The sequence below is a fragment of the Ahaetulla prasina genome, chromosome 8, assembly GCF_028640845.1.
Source record: "Ahaetulla prasina isolate Xishuangbanna chromosome 8, ASM2864084v1, whole genome shotgun sequence".
In the NCBI taxonomy this organism is placed as follows: Eukaryota; Metazoa; Chordata; class Lepidosauria; order Squamata; family Colubridae; genus Ahaetulla; species Ahaetulla prasina.
Window position 1 is genome coordinate 23,934,825 of NC_080546.1, and position 20,132 is coordinate 23,954,956.

Genomic DNA, 20,132 nt, shown 5'->3' on the forward strand with positions numbered 1-20,132 from the left:
TACAAGTTTTCAACAGACATATACAGTAAAACCTCTGAAAGTTGACTACCCAAGGGACTGAAGGAAAGTGGTCAACATGCAGAACAACTCTACTAATATGTACACATGTATCATTTTATTGTCAGCTTTTATTAGAGAATGGCATACAGGAAAATCATTCATACAATACTGTATCATACAAAATCAATACATTTATGTATGTATTGTTTTCTCATGGTTTAACTTTTCTGAAAAAGACTCAGTTTTAGACTATTTCTTATTCTTATGAAGGCAAGCAAAAAAAGTACTCTCAACACTGGCTATACCACTCAGCATTCCTGGGCATTTTTCCACGGCAAATGATTGTAACTGCATTATCAAATGACTGACATCCTCTTCTTTTGGAATATCTGCAATTTCTGTGTCCTCCTCACTTAATTCTTCTCCATCATCAGCTGCTTCTAGCACTTTTCGGCTGGGTTGTACCTCGGTGAATTGTTTCTGGGTCAGGGTTAGGGTCAGGCCAGAGTTAGGGTTAGGAGTTTGCTTCTGCAGATGGACCATAGGTTTGCATTTTAGCAATGACTCACTGCAGAAGCTGGGCGCGGCACTGCATTTTGAATGTTTTTATTATGCCTTGGTCGAGAGGTTGAATTTTTGATGCAGTGTTTGAAGGCAAAAATTTCAGTTTCACGTTTGTCAGACGATTCACCTGGGCATGGCTAGGACAATTGTCCACTACAAGGAGAATGGACCATTTCTTCATTTCTCAGTCAATACCTCTTATCCACTCCTCAAGTAGGGCACCAGTCATCCATTCAGATTTGTTAGCTTTCCAGGTGATGGAAAGGTCTTTGAACTGCAGGTTCTTGAATGAGTATGGCTTTGCTGATTTACCGATCACCAAAGCTTTTAGCTTTTCTCCGGTTAAGCTAGTGGACAGAACTATGAAACATTCTTTGGAAAGCTTTCCACTCTTACATTTGTCATCCCTCATAACGAGGCTCCTGTCAGGCATTGCTTTGAAAAAAGAGTCCATACCCGTCAGCATTAAAGATGTTGTCATCTTTACTGCCGAATCAGTCAAAAAAATGTATTCTTTGATGTTCTTCTTGAAAGAAAGTCATTGCTACCAATTCTGCATTTCATTTTTCTTGCCCTTGGTGCAGACTGGACTCAACTGGTCAAGTTATAGACTAGAGAGTAAATTAATACCGTGTGTCAAGGTCTAGGTGGTCAAAATAGAACTTACAGAGGTGGTCAATATAGAGAGGTTGGCTTTCTATTGTGTACATATAGTGTAAGCCTGGTCTATGAAAATTAGGTCAACTTAGGGAGGTCAATATAGGGAGGTAGTCAACTATTGAGGTTTTACTGTACTATATTTTCTTTTGCCTATTTATACATTCAATACCTCAACAAGCAAGTGATCTGGCATCTGCCAAATGTTTTGCACTTCAATTCTGGTAGGTTTCAGCCAACAAAGGAACCAACCAAGATTTCTGGGAGTTCTGACCCAGAGATCTAATGGAGTATATTTCTATTTATTGCAAATGAAAACAAAGATTCTTAGATCTAAATTACGTGACTTTTTCTTTACAAGGAGCTTTTATGACATAAAGGAGCTCACCAGAGATTCATTAATCACAAATGCAGTATTTTATCACATTCCATCTCAGCATCTGTTTATTTTCCCACACACCCAGGGAAATCTTTAAATTGAACTTTTAAATATGTGAGAACAAGGAACAGAGCCAAAGTGTCATTCCATTTTATTTGTAAAACTAATCATACTAACAAATTGCATATAAAATGATTTATTTCAAGTAAAATACAGAATACTGCACAACTAGTAAAACTATATTCATAAATGTATTAAAACATTCTGAAAATTTGCTTCTATTTTAAAAAAAAGACAAAGAGCATGATGTATCTCACTTTCAATACCTTCAAAACTAACACAAAATAGTTGTGTTAATTTCATGTAAAATTTCAATTTTTATCCACTGAAAGCTGTATGGCTACCATATAACACATTCTAGTGCGAAATAAATGATAAATTAGGTAAGATATATCCACTTTGAGATCAAATAGGAGCATGTGGGAGTGAGATGACAAAATCTCAGTCAAGCTATACAGGCATGCACTTTCCTTGTAACAATACTTTCCATTATCAGTAAGTGTAATTGGCATTTACAATCAATTCAGCAATGTACAAGACTTTCCACACAAGTACATTCAAATACAGTAAAAAGGGTAGCAGAACCACAATGGTAACAACAGTCATTGCCTTCATTATGACATGCAATGGTTTAGAAGAAAAGGTTGGCAGTTAATACAGCGTATCTAAACCTGACTTAAGTTAGAAAGCCCCATTCCCAATTTTCTGAAAATAAACAGAAATACTTGTTCCAGGTAGACTTCTGCTAGGCACTGCAGTTCTAACGTTTATGGTCAGTTACATGCTGAATGAAATTTCTAATCAGGGTACTTCTGGGAATGTTGGAAATGAATTCTGGGAGTTTAAAGACCAAGGCAACTTGCTAGGGAGGGCTGTTTTAGATTTTTACCTAAACTGATTTCATAAGACCGATTCTGAGACTTAAATTATGTTCCCTAGGCAGGCCTTTCTGCATTTCTTACTCTATCACTGCACAAATAAGCTACACTAAGATTTCCATTCCGACAAGCTGAGTCTGGGATATCCTGTACAATACTTAAGGATGCAAGTTCTCTTTCTGTGTTATATGCAATTAACACAGAGGCATAAAACAAGAAAGCACAGTTATACAAGACTAAGGGGCAACACCAACATATACATACTAAAAAATCATGTATTTTCATCCATGATATAACCTTACAGTGTTGAAAAAAGAGCACAGGAATAAGAACAGCATCTTCAACCTGGATTAAATTTCTGTAGAGAACCTAAAATTTTCCTGTAATGTTCAGGAGACATCACCTCAAGCCTACAGTCCAGCCATAAATGTTCATATATCATCTAATATAACCCCATTAGGAATAAACATGTAAAATGGGCTGTTTCCCCATCTTTTTTCAGGTATAACACCTCATTCTTCCTTTAGATTGTGTCAAATTCAGGAATTAGTTTTCCAAATGAAAATGAAGGATATAATTTCTGTAGAGTAAGTCTATTAAAAAATTGGTATTTAAAAAAAGAACTGGGCTGCAGAAGAAAAATGCGGGCAGGATTGTGGAATAAAGGTAAGTCTGCCTTAAAATACATCTGCCCTTCGAAAAGATGGTGTGTTATTTTTTACCTGTCTCCATAAATCAAACAAGTTGCCTTCCCTGTGACGTTCTCAGTCATAAAATGCACATACAAGAGTTATGTGCCATAATAAGATAAGGCAGGAGTATGAAAACACTAAAAATGTATTCTACTGACACTTTACCATAAGAGATTAAGGGAGAACTATAATTTGTCTACAAACATCAATAGTTGACATTGAACCACTGAAGAAACTGAAATAGCATATCAAGAGAAATCTGCATCCACAACGTAAGATTTGAAAAACTCGCAAGCAAAACTTTCGGGGTCTTACAGAACTAAGATGGGGGGGAAATAAAAGGCACACAATACAGCAACTTCAGCAAAATCTCACGTGGCCCAAGATGAGCCCATGGCTAGACAGATATAAAACTGTAGGCCTCCACTGTTTGAAAACTGAATTTCTTCCCTGCTGAACAAGATTATTGAAGGGGCAGAAAGAGGGTAAAAACACAACTGCGGTAAATTGCCATTCTATGCTTCTCAGGAAAGCAGCCGTAGTGAAAAGCTAAAGTATGGGAACAGGATACATGAATATGTAGTCAGTTCAGAACAAAAACAGCAGGCTTACTGAGCCATCCAATATGTTTTCTCAAGTGTATCACTAAGCAAGCAATTTAAGAGAAGATATACCCTGAATATCCTCATTCACATGTCCTTTTTTGATAATGGTGACCAGTGCAGATTTTTTTTTTACTTTTGTTACTGATTAAGAACAGAAACCACTGCATTTGTACCAGTTTACAGTTATATTCATTGCCAAAAAAAAAAAGTAACATGTAAAGCTGCTGAATTAAAGTAACGATTAAACAATTCTTAATTTATTAAATTGCAGAAGTGCCCAGCAAACACTAGATGGCAGGCTATTAAAGCAGTTTAGGTTTCAACCAATAGATATGCAAAACATTTTTTTTAAATGGATGGGATTTTTCCATTTTCTCAAAATAAATACATATTAATATGTGTAAACCTATGCAGGAATGATTCCACAGACATGCTATTATTTACATTTCCAAGATGTACACACCACTATAACGACTATCTAATAGAAACAGGAATTGGCTCGATGATAACAAACAAAGCAAATGGATTTCCAGAGATTCAGACCAGAAGACATAAAACAGGAGTTAGAACATTTCAACCAAGGTGGATTTGGCAGCGCAAGACAGACACGGCGGTTTCTTTAGCAAAAGCTTAGACCAATAATAAAAACCAAAATAGTCAACAATTTTTCAGAAAAAAAGATTTACAGAATTTTCTAGCGAACCCACTCCCCAAAGTTGTTTCTGTAACATAGGACTAAGCCAATACTATACAAATTTCATGATGTGATATGTAGGGAGATCTAGCAATGTGTATCAACACATTGATACACAAATTCTTTAAAACAATCTATAACATATGTGCAATTTGTTAGGCAGGCATGAAGCACGAACTTGCTTGACATATGTATTGGTATCATTTGAAGGGGTTCTTTTGACTCTTCTTTCCTGCCAATAACCACAGTACTATTTAGTACAATTATTCTAAAAATGTGGAAAGAAAAGACATGAACAACCGCTACAAACTTTAACTTCTTAACATTTGAGCATTAACATTCAACATTAAGCATTTACATCCAAACTGACACATACCAAAACTTGCAAAGTTCACTCTGGAGAGTTGCTGCCTTCAAGCATTTTTTGTTCCCAAATACTTGCATGGTTCTGGTTGCTGGAAACGCCTCTAAATTTTTTCTCCCCACTCTAATAAGCTTCTGAAAACTCTGCTATCATTTGATAGTGCATTCTCTTGCTCTTTAAAAAAAAACACTTTCCTTTCAAAGAGGAAAAGCACCTGAAAACACGAATAGTGTACATCTATTTAGTGCAGTGGTATCCAACCTTGGCAACTTTAAGATCTTTAAGATCTGTGGACTTCAACTCCCAGAATTCTGGGAATTGAAGTCCACAAGTCTTAAAATTACCAAGGTAATTGCTGCTGTTGTACAAATTACCAAGGTTAGATACCTCTTGTCTAATGGCAATGACCGTTGCCCTTATTCCAGTTTGTTGATTTCTCCATCACTATTTTATAGTGTGTCCTTTTTGAGACCAGCTTATTTGAATTGAGAAATCAGACTATAACCCAAATTTACCAATATATCATGTTTTATTGTGGAGCTTGGTCAGCAAATTCCCTCTGGCAAACACGCTTATTATGTGTGCTGCCTTTTCTTTATGACATTTAATATGAATTTGCAAAGAAAGCTACAAAATACAGGTAGTCCTCAAGGTACGACAGGCCAGTTACATGTCTGTTTGTAAATTTTATTGGCCGCTCATCTTAGCTTTGGGTGGTTTACAATCTTAAAAAAAGAATAAAAATTATACAAAACTTAAAAGACATAAATAAAATAAAGATCCAATTTCTGCGCCTAATTAAAAGAGCGTTCGTTTAATAAATGTTCAAAGTTACCATGCCGCGCCCCCCCCTCCAAAAGGCTACACATAAGCTCATGTCAGTTACGAGGACTGCAGCACCCCTGTGCTTGGTGCTCCCAACCCAAATGCAATAGTAGTAATTGCAGCCCTGCAATAATTCACTTTGAATGACCCACCACAGGGGCCCTGCAGCACCCTGCCATCTCTCTCTCCTCCCATCCCACCCCACAGTGCTTGGGCCCCATCCATGCCCCCCACTTAACTGTATCTTCTGAAGGTCTCCGGAGCTCACGTTGTGAAAGGAAGACACAACCGACCACGTGGCAGCAATCCAAATTGTGGCCAGGGTCAAAATGGCTGCTGCCAGACAAACTGCTTCATTTGGCTGCCTTAACCAGGTCTGCACTGTGCTGCGGAAGCTTCTGAACGCTTTAGAAAACTTCCACGGCGTTCTGCAGACCCTCTTAATGCAGCAGAACAAAGCAGTTTGTCTTTGGGCCACGCAGTGGTGCCCCAAATATGGCTGCCATTTTGTCTTCACCCATTTGTAGGAGGAGACAAAACGGCAGTTGCCAGACAAATCGCTTCATTTCGCTGCCCTAAGAGAGGTTTGCATTGCAGGAGCTTCTGAATGTTATAGAAAGCTTCTGCGGCATGGTGTAGGCCAATGATGGCTAACCTTTGAGTGCCAAAACTGGAGCGTGCGCATGTGTGCGCGTCCACACGTGCATGCTGGAGCAACAGAACCCAGAAGAGAGCAGCTGGCCAGTGTGCATGCATGCGGTGACCAGTGCTCTTCTGGGTTCCGGCACATGTATGTGCACTGGCCAGCTCGTCCGGCACGCATGCACACTGGCCAGCTGCTCTCTTCCAGGTTCTGGTTCGTGCCTGCGTGCCTGACAGGTCTGCCCAACGCGCATGCACATGCCTGAACCCAGGAGAGGGCAGCAGGCCAGCGTGCATGCATGTGACAAAACCCAGAGGAGCAGCTGGCGACAGCGCGCATGCCCACAGAGAGGGCATGCCACAGGTTCACCATCACAGGTGTAGGCCTTGTTAAGGCAGCAAAAAGAAGCAGTCTGTCCCCAGAACCTGCAGGGGTGACCCAAATGTGGCTGCCACTTTGGGGGAAGGAGAAAATGACAACAGCTTTCACAACCGTGTCATCTGGGGGGAATCAGGCCTATGGAATCAACCATGGGGGCTGGGGGGAAATCAGGCCTATGGCCTGGGAGGACTCAGTGGGAGTGAGAAAAGGCCTGTTGGGACCCAAGGCATGGGAAGTGGGGCATGGGGCATCTTGGGCGTGAGGGAGGCCTTGGGAGGGCCACAGCAGGTGGGCCTGGGCTAGGTCTCCAAAGGCTTCCCTCATCCAGGAGGCACCCCACTCCACTTAAAGACCCACACATTCATTTAATAATTCATTGGGGAGAGCAGGGATGGGAGGTCATTAGATGAGATGTTTCACCTAACGACTGCCAAGACATGCAACTGTAATGGGCAAGCTACATTACTGTCATATTTTGAGGACTACCTATAGTATTTCAACACTCTCTATAGACATATAATTGGCACCTATTTTATTACTTCAAAAAACTTCACCTTACAGTTGTAAAATTTACATGATGCAAAGACTGTAGCTTTACATTAGTTAGGGCCTATTATTAATTAAATTCTATTTGCCAGATGGAGCACCTCTGAGATTAATGTTTAACTATGGGGGTTAGAAGTGTGTAAAACATTTCTAGTTCAAAATATTTTAAGCTCAAAAAATTTGCTTAGTCAGGATGTTTCATGCTTGAAACGGGGTCATTTCCAGCTCTGAACCTTTTTGGTAAGATCATAATACTCTGTTTATATCTCTAAACATTTCACATTCAAAATGTTTTCCGTTACCTTTTGGAATGAGCCTTTGCTAAGAGAAAGTTATTTGAAAACTCTCTCAAGCTCACCCTTTTTTTAAAAGCAAATGTGGGATTCTGGAAGAAATATGTGAATTTTAATCATGCATAGGCAAATAGAAGGCAAATACATGCCTGATAATTAAAATTACATTATCTATTTGCACCAAGGGACACAACCAACACAAAGTAAGGAGGGAACTAGTTTAAAAAAATAAGAGATCCTGATTTCCTGCAGGACTCCAAGAAATAAACATGCTTTGTATGCAAACAAAATGATTGCCATTTTTCTCTATATATAAAAATGTTATTAAGCTTATTCACCACTGGGACCAAGAAGACAACCTCTTAATGCTGTACAGTCAGTAAGATATTTCAACATATTTTACCAAAAGATAGAATGATATGACTAACCATATAGCTTTGTTTCATTAATAAGAAAACCTTATCACTATAATATGATGGTCTAACCATCTATCAGTTATAAAACAGCTTGGTAACGGAAGAAAAAAAACAGGAAAAGAAAAATGGAAAACAAGTTAAACATCTATAGCATTATTATACCTAAGCAGAAACATGGAAATTTTTCAGAAATGTACAACAGCAGCAAAAAGAAGGAATGTTTATTCAGTACATCTTACATCAGCATCTTTCATGTTTGGTTTCTGGAATGTACTACAACTAAGCTATTCAAGTACTAGAGATTCATAAGAATTCATTCAATTTTCATCCACTGTATGTTTTGTATGCATTGTTTGTTTCCTTCACTTAAGCAATTCACCGAGTAAAAACTAAGAGAATCTATTCACTGAAGACTGACACAAATATAACTTGCAGAGCTCTGCATGTGTAAATGAACCTCAGTTACCCATTCTGGAAGCCTGATCAGAACTCCGTTACCTAGTCAAAAGATTGTGTGAAGTCATACCAGATGCAGTTAGAATGTTTAGCCCTGTGTACAAAACTGGAGTGTTGAACAAGACATTCATGCATTTACTTCTCTTCCTTCTCAAATTAGGGCAACATTCTCCACCTGGTGCCTATCAATGCTAGCTGTGAATTCTTGGAGTTGTATCCCTAACACTTCTGGTGACACCGGGCTGGGAAAGTTAATGTTTCTAAATAGCTACTGCACACTAGTAGAACCCAAATATTTATCTTTTCCATGTTCTACTTCATTTAACAATAATTTTAAGTCACCGCCAAATTTGAAAGGATTGTCATTTCTCCACTGCCAAATTCATATCCTTGACAGCCAAATTCAGTTTGTTTTTCACAGAAGCGGCAGAATTTTCTTTCCCATTGTACTTAAATATACATATACACCTAAAACAGAGGTGTCCAACTTTGGCCATTTCAAAACTTGTGGACTTCAACTCCCAGAATTCCCCAGCCAGAGCTGGCTAGGAATTCTGGGAGTTGAAGTCCACAACTCGTGAAGTTGCCAAGATTGAACACCCCTGATAAAAAAAAACCTAGATGCTCACACATTTACAGAAAATGACTCACAATTGCTCTCATTGAATACACAAGCACACACACTATTGCTGTTCAAATGTTGCTCCTGCTTGAAAAATGAGGGAGAGATACATATTTCATTCAGGATTCTATTTTAACTAGACAGAAAAGGAAATGCAATGCAATGGCAACCAAGTGGTAATGAAGGCAGCACAAAACACAAACCAAAGCTTGCAAATTGGTCAGCATTTCATTCACGTTTGTTTGAACTTGGAAGCCCACTCAAATCGAGCAAATCAAAAAGGAGTAGCAATTTTAAAATGTTTATGCCAACTCTATGAAGAGGGCATAAGAAGATATCCTTAGGAAGGGTTATAATGTGACAAAAAGCATTTGCTCTACTACATGAAGTAAAGATATCAAAAACTATTCCAAACAGATTTGTTTCTTTACAATTCATTTTATCCAAGAAACTGAATACACTGTGCTTGTTTCTGCTTCTAAGTTCATCACATTTGTCAACCTCATCATCAAACCATCAAGCATGAATACTTTCATCTCTTCATTTACATATTGCTAGCGACTAGTACAGATGGAGAATTATCTCTATTTTAGGTCTTTCCTGAAGTTTGCTGATTCCACAGTCCAATGAAATAAAGATTGCAAGAGGCTGGAAAACAATTAAAGCTGTTGTTATTCAACAGAGGACGTAATAGAACAGAGACTGAATTTCCTGTGGAAGAGTGATGCTTTTTTTGCCAGAAAACAAAGCATGTGAGAAGTAGATAAGTAGTTGCCTCTTCGTGGGATTTCTTTCCAAAGAAACATTAGGTCTCCTGGTCACTTCTTTAATGGCAAATGAAAATTGCCTCATTGAGGGTCTGCTGCAACACATAAAACAAAAGGACGCATCTACTGAGGTTCCATTGACACAGACCACTTGCCACACACACACACACACACACACACACCACGTGAAATGGAAGAAATATCCTCCAGTTCACTCAGTCAAGGATACAGTAGAGATTCATGGCTCAGTACATTTTAGACTGGCGGTTTTAATAGCATTCATCACACCTAGGTGGCTGGAGCTGCTCGTTCTGGAATAAACAAAGGTGTGATGCTGTTCTAATCAGTTGAGAACTGAAAACTTCTCTGTTCCCCATTTTCACACAGGTTTGAGTCCATGTGGGCCACATGGAGTCTTCTGAGAACTGTGGTTACCCCACCAAGTCTTGCGTAGCTTACGTTAAAGAGTTTTACCAGCTGGCTCGGACAGCTTCAATATCACTAACCAAGTTTTGAGCCAAGCATATACCAAATATCTGGAAGAAAAGAAATGCATACGTTAAGTTGGAGCTGACTTTCAAATGCAGAAATTTGAGTTAGCCAGACTGTCCCCACAAAATTTAACACAATGGCTACTATTTACACATTAAAGTTGAAATGGTTTTCCCTTGTTAAGCATGTTTCACTCAGGTTGTCTGGGACCCATGACATACTTGGCCACAAATGAACAGTAGTGGCTGGGTGTACACAACATGCTGGCCTCAAATATTGCATGGCTGGCCAGTTTGCAGTTGAGTGTACTATGCAAATACAATCACATTTACTGTGAAATATTAAGTTTTCCAGCATGCAATAATTGGAGAGAGGGGAAAACAGTCTTTAATATATGAGAGGAATGTAAACTATATTAGAATTGTCCTGGGAACAGCAACTCTGAAAATGCAGGTGTAGGTGATATTTCTAAGATTTTAAAGTTAAATGTCATAGTTAAGTTTTAAGAAAAGAGATTAAATTTCAACAGCACAGGGTTTAAACAACATACCTGGAACAAAAGATTTTCCTACTGCTATGAATAAGAATAGGATACCAAGTTGAGACTACTTACTTAAGTTAAAAGAACACCTAATTGGTCTTTCAGCTTGCTTTGGAAGTCTACTACAGAAACAGCCCCACTATGTTTGGGTGATCAAAAAGTAAGCAGCATCAGTTCCATCATAATTTGCAGCAAAATATTTATAATTTATTCTGCATTATCCAAGTTCACTACAAGGCTGAAATCAATGAGACCCAAATGCACTTATTTTTTTTCAAAAATAAATCAATTACTCTATACACAGAGATTCAATTTTCATTTCACTCTATGGGGTCTTTCTTGAGGATGGATTATACTCTGCAGTTTTTCAAAAGAACAGGTCACCTGTAATAATGCAATTCCAATGAATATGCCGGCCACTATGGTTAAGTTATCCTGCAGCCATTTTTCAAACTGTGGGACGCAACCTTTTGTGTAAATAACAATCTGTTGATCAACTTCCTGCAAGAACAATAATAAAAAACATTGAACATCTTTCTAGCACTTCTTTCCCATTTCCTCTCCAAAAAGAAGTTTTGAAAACTTACTGGTTTTTGTCGGGCATCATAACCACACTGAGTATTAATGACATCTTCCTAAAAAATAAAGATACAGAAACAATTTCCAATTTCATACAACCTCATGCCAACCTACGAAGACAGTTACAACAATCCCAGTTACCATCGGTATGTGAATCCCACACAGTCTCAGAAGTTCAAAAATATAGATAAAAATATGTTTCTTGTCGTATTTCGCAATATGTTACTTTTATGAGCTTAAATATGAAAACCAGGCATTCAAAATTAACTTTTTTAACAGATCTCATAATAAAAATCACATACATTCTCCATTCCAGAAAGGTGGGCCATGTTTGTCTGCCATAGCACTGCAAAAAAGCCTTTGTGAGACCTTAAAAGCTAATATATTTATGGTTGCACTAGCCTATTGTAAGAACAATCCCATTGTGACTGATGGTCCTTTCAGGATGGAAGAGTAGCCTTGCCGGGCTTCTGTTCTGACTTACAGCAGGATCTTTAGTGCAGCAAGAGAAAGGTACTCCACACCGTTCTCGACTAGCATTGGAGTCTGTGCAGTTGAAGTAAATGTTGAGGTTCCAGTCATCAGCACCAAAGGCCCCACAGCACTGCCACTAGGAAGGGGGGGGGAAAATAGAGGCATCACAGTTCTGGCAACATGGGCCAGGCATGGCTATTCTTCTAAGCTACCATTCCAAAACACACTAGGGATTTATTTTGTACTGGAAATGCGTGAAAAAGTTTACAAGACTTTACTGTAGTGCTAGTTCCCCTATAACAGGGGTGTCAAACTCGCAACATCCCATGACGTATCACAACTTTTTCCCCCTTCGCTAAATCAGACGTGGCCAGCACATGATGCATCCAGCCCACAGGCCATGAGTCTGACAGCCCTGCCCTATAACTAGGAATAGCAAAAAGCTCCCAAGGCACTGCATCTCCTACAATGCTCCAAATAGGTTTCCCACCCACCCACTTAATAAGTTTTTTTTGCTTAACCAAATCTTTCAGAAAGTAGAAAAAAATCTACCACCCTTTGTGGAAAAATATCACACATGACCAATATGCAATATAGAGAGAATAATTAAAATGTGGAGTCAGTTATTTAATGCAACTTGTATGTGGTGCTGATTTTGGGAGCCCTAGGCTTGAAATAACACTTCAGATAGGATTCTCTCAAATCACCTTTGCTGTGCATATTAGAAAAGCTTGTTCAAACTTTTCTGGAAATCCGTTCATACTCCCGCACCATTCAATGGCACATCTTGTTCAAGCTTCTTCAGGGAGAAAAAGATTAACTCAGTCACAGCTGCTAAATAGCTATATCACTTATCCAAAACAGATTGTTTATGTTGGACGATTCAGCTTATTTTCCAGAGAGTTTCAGCAACATGCTTATTATGCCTTCTAACTCCAGCTGAACACAAAAGCTATCAGGAATGCACTACCTGACTCTGTGGTCTCTTCCCCAAATCCCCAAAGCTTTAACCCAAGACTATCTACTATTGACCTCACCCCATTCCTAAAAGGTCTGTAAGGGGCGTGCATAACAGCACCAGCATGCCTACCGTTCCTGTCGTAATGTTCCCTTTGATTGTATCCAATTCATATAGTTATTTCATGCTTATGCTTATATATATGCTTATATATCGTATAGTTATTTCATGCTTATGCTTATATATACTGTTGTGACAAATAAATAAATAAGTAAATAAAATAAAATAAAATAAATAAATAAAGCTATGGCCACAAGATTGTTCAAAGTGTTGCCTCTGATTATAAGAAAAACCATGTGAATCCATTCGCTATGAAATTTGCAAAATATTTCTCAATAAATAACTGCTGGTTTTTACATTGGTGATACTATAACAGTTCAATGAGAAACATGCCTACAATCGCCCTGAAAACATTTTCAAAAAACTTTTCAGAAATAAACAGATAAGCAATGAAACAAAAACAGTACAATGGGGAAAACTTCATAAAGCCAAGCTGTGCTTGATTTGTAGTGGCTTCATAGATAGTTTCATATACTTTTCTTAACAACAAATATGGCCATTGCCTTCTTCTAAGCATAGCCCGTATTCTAATCTACAACTCTGTATTTACTGAGGATACTTCATACAACTACTATACTGGTCTGATTTTCTTTGCCTTTCTGAAATCAGCCAAGGTTAATGTTGCCACTGGCTGTAGATGTATAGCAAGAGTCACAGTCAAAGTGGATTATTTTCCCTTATATCAGAGTTGGCAGATCTGTGGTTCATTGGTTATATATTTAATTAATTATTTTTTATTTATTTATCAAACTCATATGCCACTCATCTCGGTATCCAAAAAACTAAGGGCAGCATTATAAATGGCCCACCAGATATTGCAGAATCTCAATTCCTCGTCTTTCCTATCTAAATGAATAAAAATGATGGATGCTTGGGATTGTAGGATTCCACCACACCTAGTGAGCCCTGTAGGTTCCACAGTCAGATTTTAAAGAAAGAAGGAGCTCTTACATATTCTTGGGTAAAGTCTATGAGATTTTGCAAATCAATGTCATCTCTGTATGCTCGGATATTGTTGTTGATAAAGAAATACAGCTGGTCTTTGATCCAGTCTTTGAAAACAAATGCCAGAACTCCCGCTGTGAGTTCCAGGAAGAAGATTATTCCAAGGAAGACTGAGAACTGCAAAGAAGTAAAATAATTTATTGGCTTCAATAAAACCTCCAGAACTAATGCAATACCAAAGAATCACATGGATTAAAAACTGATATTACAGCTATTTTTACTCATTTTACAGCTCATTATTCTCCCTGAGGCTGGCAAAAACAACAAACAATACACATACTTTAAGCACAACACTTTCAGTTGTGCTTAAAGTACCATATTTTTTGGAGTATAAAACGCACCTTAGTTTTTGGGGAGGAAAATAAGAAAAAAGCTGATTGGCAGGTGGATCAGCCTCCTGGAATACCCCCAATCAGCTGTTCCAGAGGTGAATTTTAGCAACAGGTTCCTTGGATGTGAGCTCTGTGCCTTGCCTTTTTTTTCTCTCCGTTTCAGAAAAAACTTTTTTTATGTCTTTGAAAGCCTCTGAAACAGCGTCAGAAAAAAAGCCTCTGAAGCGTTGTTTGGGGGCTTCTTTTCTGAAGCTTTTTTTCAGTCTCTGGAACCTCCATTTGAGAAGCTGGGCAGGGCTACATTTGGAGTATAAGACGCACCCAGATTTTCACCCTCTTTTTTGGGGAAAAAAGGTGCATCTTATATTACAAAAAATATGGTATATGTGCATATACCGTTGTTTTTGCCAGCTTCATTGAGAAACATTTACAGCAAAAACCGTATCAGAGGAATAATGAATTACACATGTATTATAGCAGGAAGACTACCTTTTCAAACAGTTCCATATTTAATTCCCTTTGGAATATCCAAGTTTTCAAACAACCAATGACCAACGAGCCTGTTTTACAGCAATATATTCATCTAAACCCTGAGTGGCCAACTACAGCCTTTAGTATCGCAGGGAACCAGACATCTTTTCAAATGACAACATGATTTGCAGGAAAATGGACTGTTAATGTCTGGCGGCCATTAATGGCAGAAAACTAACCAATCCAGATAATTGTTTGACCAACCGATTGATATGAGCCAGACTGAGATCTTTCTGCTGCCGATAAGTCATTATTGTTTTTTAAGTTATCTATCAAATTTATACTTTCTGTAATTATCAAAGGAGACCACCAATGACTAAACTAGGCACAAGAACAGCTTTTTCCCGAAGGCCATCACTCTGGTAAACAAATAATTCCATCAATACGGTCAAACTATTTACTAAATCTGCGCTACTATTAATCTTCTCATAGTTCCCATCACCAATCTCTTTCCACTTATGACTGTATGACTGTAACTTTGTTGCTGGCAGTCCTTATGATTTATATTGATATATTGACCATCATTTGTGTTGTAAATGTTGTACCTTGATGAAGGTATCTTTTCTTTTATGTACACTGAGAGCATATGCACCAAGACAAATTCCTTGTGTGTCCAATCACACTTGGCCAATAAAAAATTCTATTCTATTCTATTCTATTCTAAAATAAACATTTACATCTCAGAACTGATGCTGAAACATTCCAAGATTCAAGACTGTAAACACAAAAGTATGAACAGAGCATGAATAAATTAATTGGAACTATAGGCAAAGGTTTTTCTCAGTGCCTCAGTATGAATATTTATTTATTCAGGGTTATTTGTATGTCACTTCTTATAACAATAAATTACCATATTATCACACTATAAGATGCTCTGGACTATAAGACGCACCTAGCTTTTGGGGAAGAAAACAAGAAAAATTTTTTGCCTCAGCCTCCCAGCTATTTGCCTCCTTGCAGCAAACAGCAAACAGGCTGGTCAGCTTCAGCATAGCCTGATTTAGCACAAGCACCTGATTAGCGATTGGATTGGCCTCCTAGAATACTGCCGATCAGCTGTTCCAGGCTGTTGGGATCGCTGCCACCCATCGCTACCACTGCCTATCACCGCCTCAGCATGCCCTATTTTTGGCCTCTGTGCGCCCCGTTTTCGGCCCATTCGGCAGTGATAGGCAGCGATTCCCGCTGCCTTGAATGGGCCAAAAACAGGATTTGTGAAAGCCAAAAATGGGGACGCTGAAAATATTTATTTATTTATTTATTTATTATTTAAACTTATATACCGCCCTATCTCCCAAAGGACTCAGGGCGGTTTACAGGCATATAAAAAACATCAATATACAAATTAAAATAATCATTAAAAAACTTATTCTAATGCCAATAATTAATAATACCAATTGTTAAAAATAGAAATATAAATATTAAAATCAATTTAAAACCCCTCTAAATTTAAAAATCTAAGCCAGTCCTGCACAGATGAATAAATGTGTCTTGAGCTCGCGACGGAAGGTTCGAAGATCCGGAAGTTGACGGAGTCCTGGGGGGAGTTCGTTCCAGAGGGCAGGAGCCCCCACAGAGAAGGCCCTTCCCCTGGGCGTCGCCAGACGACACTGCCTAGCTGACGGCACCCTGAGGAGTCCCTCTCTGTGAGAGCGCACGGGTCGGTGAGAGGTATCTGGTCGCAGTAGGCGGTCCCGTAGATAACCCGGCCCTATGCCATGGGGCGCTTTAAAGGTGGTCACCAAAACCTTGAAGCGCACCGGAAGGCCACAGGTAGCCAGTGCAGCCTGCGCAGGATGGGTGTTATCACGGGAGCCACGAGGGCTCCATCTATCACCAGCGCAGCCGCATTCTGGACTAACTGTAGCCTCCGGATGCCCTTCAAGGAAGCCCCATGTAGAGGCGTTGCAGTAATCCAGGCGAGGCGTCACGAGGCGTGGTGACCGTGCATAGGGCCTCCCGGTCCAGAAAGGCGCAACTGGCGCACCAGGCGAACCTGGTAGAACGCTCTCCTGGAGACGGCCGCCAAATGATCTTCTAGAGACAGCCGTCCATCCAGGAGGCCGCCTAAGTTGCGCCCCCCCCCCATCGGGGCCAATGACTCGCCACCGATGGTCAGCCGCGGATTTAGCTGACTGTACCGGGATGCCGGCATCCACAGCCACTCTGTCTTGGAGGGATTGAGCTTGAGCCTGTTTCTCCCCATCCAGACCCGTCGGCCTCCAGACACCGGGACAGCACTTGATAACCGTTGGGGTGGTCCGGTGTGGAAAAGTACAGCTGGGTGTCATCCGCATACAGCTGGTACCTCACACGAACCCACTGATGATCTCACCCAGCGGCTTCATGTAGATGTTGAACAGAAGGCGAGAGGATCGATCCCCGCGGCACCCCACAAGTGAGGCGCCTCGGGGCCGACCTCTGCCCCTGTCAACACCGACTGCGACGGTCGGAGAGATAGGAGGAGAACCACCGATAAACGGTGCCTCCCACTCCCAATCCTCCAACCGGCGCAGCAGGATACCATGGTCGATGGTATCAAAAGCCGCTGAGAGGTCTAATAGGACCAGGGCAGAGGAACAACCCCTATCCTGGCCCTCCAGAGATCATCCACCAACGCGACCAAAGCCGTCTCCGTGCTGTAACCGGGCCGGAAACCGGACTGGAGCAGGTCTAGATAGACAGTTTCATCCAGGTGCAAGGGAAACTGATATGCCACCATACTCTCTACAACCTTCGCGCGAGCGGGTTGGAGACCGGACGATAATTACCTAAAACAGCGGGTCAGGAAGGCTTCTTGAGGAGGGCCTCACCACCGCCTCTTTCAAGGCGGCGGAAGACACCTCCACCAAGAAGCGCTCGTAATCGCCTGGAGCCAGCCTCGTGTCACCTCCTGCGTGGCCAGCACCAACCAGGAGGGGCACGGGTCCAGTAAACACGTGGTGGCATTCAGCCTCCCCAACAACCTGTCCATGTCCTCGGGAGCGACAGGGTCAAACTCATCCCATAAAATGTCATCAAGACCACCTCAGCCGTCTCACCCGTATCACCGCAATCTTGGTCCAAACCATCCCGAAGCTGAACGATTTTATCGTATAGATAACCGTTAAACTCCTCAGCACGTCCCTGCAACGGGTCATCCCGCTCCCCCTGGTGTAGGAGGGAGCGGGTCACCCGAAACAGGGCGGCTGGGCGGTTATCTGCCGATGCAATGAGGGAGGAGGCGTAGCTACGCCTCGCTTCCCTCAATGCCACTAGGTAAGCCCTAGTATAGGACTTCACTAGTGTCCGATCAGCTTCTGAACGGCTGGACCTCCAGGAACTCTCTAGGCGTCTTCTCCGGCGCTTCATCCCTCTCAGCTCCTCGGAGAACCAAGGGACCGGTTGGGACCTGCGCCGGGTCAGAGGCCGCAAAGGCACGACACGGTCTAAGGCCCCGCCGCGCCCGTTCCCAGGCCGCAACAAGTTCCTCAGCCGAGCCGTGAGCCAGACCCTCAGGAAATGGCCCAAGCTCCGTCCGGAACCCCTCCGGGTCCATCAGGCGCCTGGGACGGAACCAACGTGTCGGCTCCGTCTCCCTGCGGTGGTGAATGGCGGTCAGAAAGTCCAGACGAAGGAGAGAGTGATCTGACCATGACAAAGGTTCAGTGACTATTTCCTTTAAGTCCAGATCTCTCGACCACTGACCAGAGACAAAAATCAGGTCCAGAGTGCCACCCCCAATGTGAGTAGGGCCATCAACTACTTGGGTCAGGTCCAAGGCCGTCATGGAAGCCATGAACTCCCGAGCTGCCGTCGATGACGAGCCGGACAATGGCAAGTTAAAGTCCCCCATGACTAAAAGTCTGGGGGTCTCAACTGCCACCCCGGCCAGCATCTCCAGGAGCTCGGGCAGGGCAGCTGTCACGCAGCAAGGAGCCAGGTACGTGATCAGCAAACCCATCTGGCACCTATGACCCCATCTCACAAAGAGGGATTCGCACCCGGCAATCTGAGGTACAGTGGTCTCCCTCGGCTCTAGACTCTCTCTAATCACAACCGCCACCCCCCCACCCCTACCCTGAGCCCTCGGCTGATGGAATGCACGGAAACCCGGCGGGCACATCTCCACAAGGGGCACACCCCCTTCCGTGCCCAGCCAGGTTTCCGTAACGCCTATAAGGTCCGCAGCGCCCCCCTGGATAAGGTCATATATTAGGGGGGCCTTATTAACTACGGACCGTGCGTTGCATAGCATCAGCCGCAGGCCCAGGCTCTGGGGGTCTTGACCATCAAAATATGGCGTGTGCAGGCAGCGATAGGTGGCAGCAATCCCTGCAGCCTGGAATAGTCGATCGGCGGTATTCCAGGCGGCCGATCCAACTGCCAATCAGCTCCTCGTGCTAAATCAGGCTGCGCTGAAACTGACCAGGCTGTTTGCTGCAAAGAGAAAAACTGCTGGGAGGCAGAGGCCGAAGGGTGGGGGCTAAGGGGTGGGCAGGGCTTCGGCAACATTCACTCTATAAGGTGCATAGACATTTCCACCTATTTTTTGGGGGGGAGGGGAAGTGCATCTTTTTGACTGAAAAATATGGTACATAAAATGAAGGCTAAATAGTAAGTTTTAAAGAAAGAATTACCAGTGGTTCCATTTGAAGAAGAACTTATCAGAAATCCCACTCAGCATTAAGCTAGTGAGGCAAGATCATCCCATTATTTTACTAAGGTTTAAACATCCCATCCAAGTTGAACACCTGAGCTGGACTTTTAAGGTCTTTTAAGGTGCTTTTAAAAAAGTTAAGCATTTCCAAAAAAAGCTTGAAATAAATTTTTAAACGAACTAAAATGATATATATTTGTACAGGGGGAAAAACCACTAAAGAGGAATTAGGTACAGTTACTTACAAACTTGAGAAGAAAAGTATTCTCCCGTAGAGCACCGATGCATCCTGCAAAGCCCAATATGAACATCACTCCTCCAACCACAAGGAAGAGCCAAACTGGATCAAAGCCACCCAGGTCAGTAATGGAAGAGATGTTGGACAGGACTCCCTTTGGCAGTGAATGTAAAAGGAAGAAGAGGTGAGAGAGTGCTAAAAACAAGGAATACAAATATATCACAGATGTATCCGGGTTTTTACTGTCACTCCCCCTTCCCTTTCAAGGAAAGAATGAAGGAGCCACACTAGCATTTGGCATTTCTGTCCAGGAGAGATTAATAACATTTTGTACAAACATTCTGATTATTTCCTGTAAATTCTTTCTGTGTTGACATATAT

The 20,132-nt window shown here is 41.4% G+C and overlaps 1 protein-coding gene across 2 annotated transcripts in view; it reads right to left on the minus strand.

Moving 5' to 3' along the window:
• Positions 1 to 1,734: 1,734 nt before the first annotated feature.
• TSPAN5 (tetraspanin 5) overlaps positions 1,735 to 20,132 on the minus strand; it is a 76,228-nt gene continuing 57,830 nt past the window's right edge. The window contains exons 3-8 of one of the 2 annotated variants that reach the window (XM_058192098.1): positions 19,759 to 19,905; positions 13,958 to 14,128; positions 11,939 to 12,064; positions 11,463 to 11,510; positions 11,260 to 11,376; positions 1,735 to 10,378 (exon numbers count right to left, since the gene is read on the minus strand). In XM_058192098.1, coding sequence (XP_058048081.1) covers positions 10,313 to 10,378; positions 11,260 to 11,376; positions 11,463 to 11,510; positions 11,939 to 12,064; positions 13,958 to 14,128; positions 19,759 to 19,905 — 675 coding nt within the window. In that variant the 3' untranslated portion in view covers positions 1,735 to 10,312. The remainder of the gene's footprint in view (positions 10,379 to 11,259; positions 11,377 to 11,462; positions 11,511 to 11,938; positions 12,065 to 13,957; positions 14,129 to 19,758; positions 19,906 to 20,132) is intronic. The other variant, XM_058192099.1, reaches the window with a different exon arrangement.